This window comes from Phalaenopsis equestris, unplaced genomic scaffold, assembly GCF_001263595.1.
Source record: "Phalaenopsis equestris unplaced genomic scaffold, ASM126359v1 Scaffold000304, whole genome shotgun sequence".
NCBI classification, from domain to species: Eukaryota; Viridiplantae; Streptophyta; class Magnoliopsida; order Asparagales; family Orchidaceae; genus Phalaenopsis; species Phalaenopsis equestris.
The window spans coordinates 327,928-332,127 of NW_018164746.1; the positions used below are offsets into that span (position 1 = coordinate 327,928).

The window sequence follows — 4,200 nt, forward strand, 5'->3', positions numbered from 1 at the left end:
AAGTTCTATATTACTTGATAACGATACATATACTTGTGTAGTATCCCATATTGAAATATTAAAACTGCATTCTTATTTGCTTCATAGTGAAAGATTTACCTAGCTCTTGCTTTGGATCAAGTTTTTGGCTTTATTGCAAATTATGAATATCTATTAAGGAAACTAATTGCATACATCATATTTTACATCTATCTATATACAAAATTGGGATCAATACTGTGTAAATGAGGTAATATCATTTATAAGCTTAGTAGTTTTTGAAGGTGAAAAGTGCTTAGCTAGGAATTTTCTGAGTTAATTCTCCTCAAGTTATAATAGAGTTAGGTGCTAATGATTTTAACCACATTTTAGCTTTATCCCTTAAGAAAAAAAGAAAAAGTCTAAGTCAAACAATATCATTTGAGACACCATCGTACGTAAATGTAATGCATAATTTTAAAAAACTAGCTAGATGTAAGTTTGGATTCTCAGATTAAGTTCAACTAAACTGGCTGTTTTGTAAAATTTCTAAGCCAAAAGTTTCATCGCTTCCCCGACAACAACACCAAAAACTTGATCCCGACATAATATGTGAGTGCTTAATGTGTAATTACTTCAATTTAAAACTAAAAAAACAACGTAAAAAACAGGACTCCCACTGCTCGTATGTGCTTGCACCCTTCATTCTCAACTGAGTGCTATCATTTCTCTTCACAATTTAATTTTACACATTAGAGATACTACTCAAGTGCATGTATCATTTCAAGTAATATAAGCCTTTCTTTTAGTCCCCAACTATCGATCCCATGAGGACGGAAAAACTCTTTTTATTAACTTAGTTAAATTCTACTTAAATTACATGTAACTTATCTAGGAATTAAGATCAGAAATTAAAGTTGATATTGTATAATGAAGTAACTAATACCTACAAATTTTATTTTTAAACTTAAAGAAAATGCTAATTGTTTCTAAACTAGTTTTATGTAGAAGAGTTTAAATTGTATGAAAATCCTTCTCCTTGCAATGTGATTATAATTAGTGTAAGAATCAACTGTTTAAAAATTTTAAATGTAGTTTTGTGACAAATAAGAACATACTTATTCTTTACTCTTTTTCAAATGCATAAAGAACATTAATTAATTTAGAGAAGTTCTTAAGAACTTAAATCAAGGACGAATATATATATATAATATATATATATATATATTTGTGTCTGTGCAGCGCATTTAGAGTGATGGATGGATAGATATACGCTTCATTCGATCGCGTGCCTTAGCGTCCCTTTTCGCGAGACAGCCGGCCCTAGCCCTCTCTCACGCGAAATTCGCTGCCGGAGCTCCTCGCAGGCGAATGTTCTACCGCCGGTGCTATCCTCTGTGCCGAAGCACCTATCTGAGGTTTTTTAGAGGGAGCATTTGATCTCTCTCCTGCGTCTGCCGATTTTCGCACGGGTCTTTCGCTCACGCCTGCGACGATCCGCCGGCCTCCTTCTACACCAGCGGCCAGCTCCCGCCGGACCCAGTCCTATCTCACTTGAAACCTCAATACGAAGGTTTCTTGGAGTTGGATTTTGCAATTGGAATATTTTTCCACAGCTCGAGTGTCTGCTGTGAATTGAGCTAAAGTTGTTTACCATTGATCTCCCAAGGGTGAGTAATAGTGATGGGTCCTTTGCTCTGGAAAAGAAGCGAGCTTTTTTTCCTCATTCTCTATGCAGTGACATTCTATGTTATTGTCATTCAACGAACTCTGTACTTATCCCATGATCATTCTAGAGAACTTTACAGTCTTCGTCGAGGGTGGATGTTTAATCGCCTAAATGACCTTTCTGATGCACAATGGAGAAACTTTCATGGAAATTTGCCTATTCTTACCTTTGTTTTCGGAATTTTCACTTTTGGAGCAATTGCCTTGAGAAACCAATTTAACTTGAAAGGGAGGGGGATGTCAGTTGTCTGGTTTATAATGTCGTTGGCATACATATTACACTTACATGGAGCATGTGTAGTGTTTGTCCTCTCAATTGCTTCAGTGAACTTTTTCCTGGCAAAGATTTTGGCAAAATCAAAATTTTACTTGTATGTGCTCTGGTTTTTCAACATATCAGTTCTTTTGTTAAACCGCATCTATGAAGGATACTCTTTCTCTTCATTTGGGAATCAATGGGCATTTTTGGACAATTATCGCGGCTCTTTTCGATGGCAAATCTGCTTTAATCTTGTCGTTTTAAGAATGCTGAGCTTTGGATGCGACTATCATTGGTCATTAAAGGAGACTCAGTTTGACCAAAAGAAGCACATCATTCATTGCTCTATTTGTTCTTCTGGAAATTCGTGCTACCACCTTCTACAGGAAAAAAGGCTTCATTTTTGCCAATACTCATTCATCAAATATCTTGCCTACTTAATCTACGCTCCACTTTACATTGCTGGGCCAATTGTGAGCTTTAATGCATTTGCTTCACAGCTAGACGCACCTAAGAAGCGTTACTCAGTTGTAAATGTGATTTTCTATGGATCAAGATGGGTTCTTTGTTTTGGATTAATGGAAACAATGACTCATTTTTTATATTACAATGCCTTTGCAAATAGTGGCTTATGGAGGCAATTTTCACCCCTGGAGATCTTCATTATTGGATATGGGGTCATAAACTTTATTTGGCTGAAATTCCTACTTATCTGGCGCTATTTCCGGTTTTGGTCCTTGGTTGCAGGAATCGAAACCATTGAAAACATGCCCATGTGTCTCAATAATTGTTATAGCTTGGAGACCTTTTGGAAGTCTTGGCACGCATCTTTCAATAAATGGATTGTTAGATACATGTACATTCCTCTTGGCGGTTCTCAGAAGAAGCTCTTCAATATGTGGATTATCTTCACTTTTGTTGCATTATGGCATGATATAGAGTGGAAGCTTCTTTTGTGGGCGTGGCTTACATGTATATTTTTTATCCCAGAATTAGTGATCAAATCATCCATTTCTTCATTTACGCCTAGAAGTGCTGCTGGCAAGTTTGTGCTTCGAGAAATGAGCGCTGTAGCTGGGGCTGTTACCATTACATGTCTTATGGTGGCAAATCTCGTTGGCTATGTTGTAGGACCTTCAGGAACAAGTTTGTTGATTTCCCGGTTGTTTAGAAGGGATGGCTTTCCTGTGCTGGTTTTCATATTTTTGTCATTCTATGTAGCAGTAAAGCTCATGTTCCATATCAGAGATATTAAACAAAATACCAAGTAAAGGCTGAAAGATTTGGGCTCATCGTCTTTGTAGCATTTATATGATATTTTATTGGTGTATGATGTAATTGAATGAGCCAATAGTAGAATGGTAAGCGATAGATCATATCTTATGTGAACTAAGTTTATAAGCAATTAGGAGTTTTTTTTTTAATTTACTTGATGCTGAACTCAGAAAACATTTTTCCATACATATATATTTATATTCCGGGCCGAGTACTCAAATTAGTTGATAGGTCATCTGTTTGTCAGTTGTAATTCTCCATTGGTCTAAGGTTCGATACCCCCTGAGTGTAGGGTGTGGTACTCAAATTCTTAGGCTCATAAATATAAGTACGAGCATATGTGGATATTTAATCTATTTTCTCCTCTCTATCATATTAATCATTAAATTTAAATTAGTTAAATTAATTAACAATTATTTGTTGTTTAATGCAGTTATTCATTAATGTTTTATTATTATTATTAAAAGGTTTAATTAACATATTAATTACTTAAATTATTATTATTCATTTAATTAATTCTTTAATTATTTGAATAAAATATTACTTTGTTAATTAATCTTATTAATTGATTAAGTGAAATATCCATCAATTAAATAAGATGTATTAATTAGTTTCCATAAATTTTTAAAATTTCAATTAAGCTATTAATGTTTTAATTAATTAGATAATTAATCATGGGCTCTGTTAAGGTTGGTTTTAAAAAAAATTGTAAAGTATTAAGTTAGTCTTTTCGGATAGAGATTTTTATAAGGAATTGAATATTAATTAAGATAATTCAAAGTAGATTAATGTTATTATAGTTTATTTTAAATAATTTAAAGGAGATTAAATATAATTTATCATGCATGGGTTTCGACCATAGGGAAGAACAAGAAAAAGGTTCTCTTTATGGATTAATTTGTTAATAAATTAAAGAGAAAAAATAAGTTAATTATTTAACACAAAAATTAAATTATTCGCAACTTAGGAGTAATTCACTT

General features: G+C 33.5%; 1 protein-coding gene across 1 annotated transcript; it reads left to right on the plus strand.

Moving 5' to 3' along the window:
* The first annotated feature begins 1,219 nt into the window (after positions 1 to 1,219).
* LOC110025580 (putative membrane-bound O-acyltransferase C24H6.01c) lies at positions 1,220 to 3,423 on the plus strand. The gene has a single exon (XM_020726135.1). The coding sequence runs from the start codon at positions 1,642 to 1,644 to the stop codon at positions 3,214 to 3,216; it is 1,575 nt and encodes a 524-aa protein (XP_020581794.1). The 5' UTR covers positions 1,220 to 1,641; the 3' UTR covers positions 3,217 to 3,423.
* The last annotated feature ends 777 nt before the right edge of the window (positions 3,424 to 4,200 follow it).

Excerpts from the sequence above, each read along its gene's own strand:
- LOC110025580 (XM_020726135.1), top strand. The coding sequence starts at position 1,642 with ATGGGTCCTTTGCTCTGGAAAAGAAGCGAGCTTTTTTTCCTCATTCTC.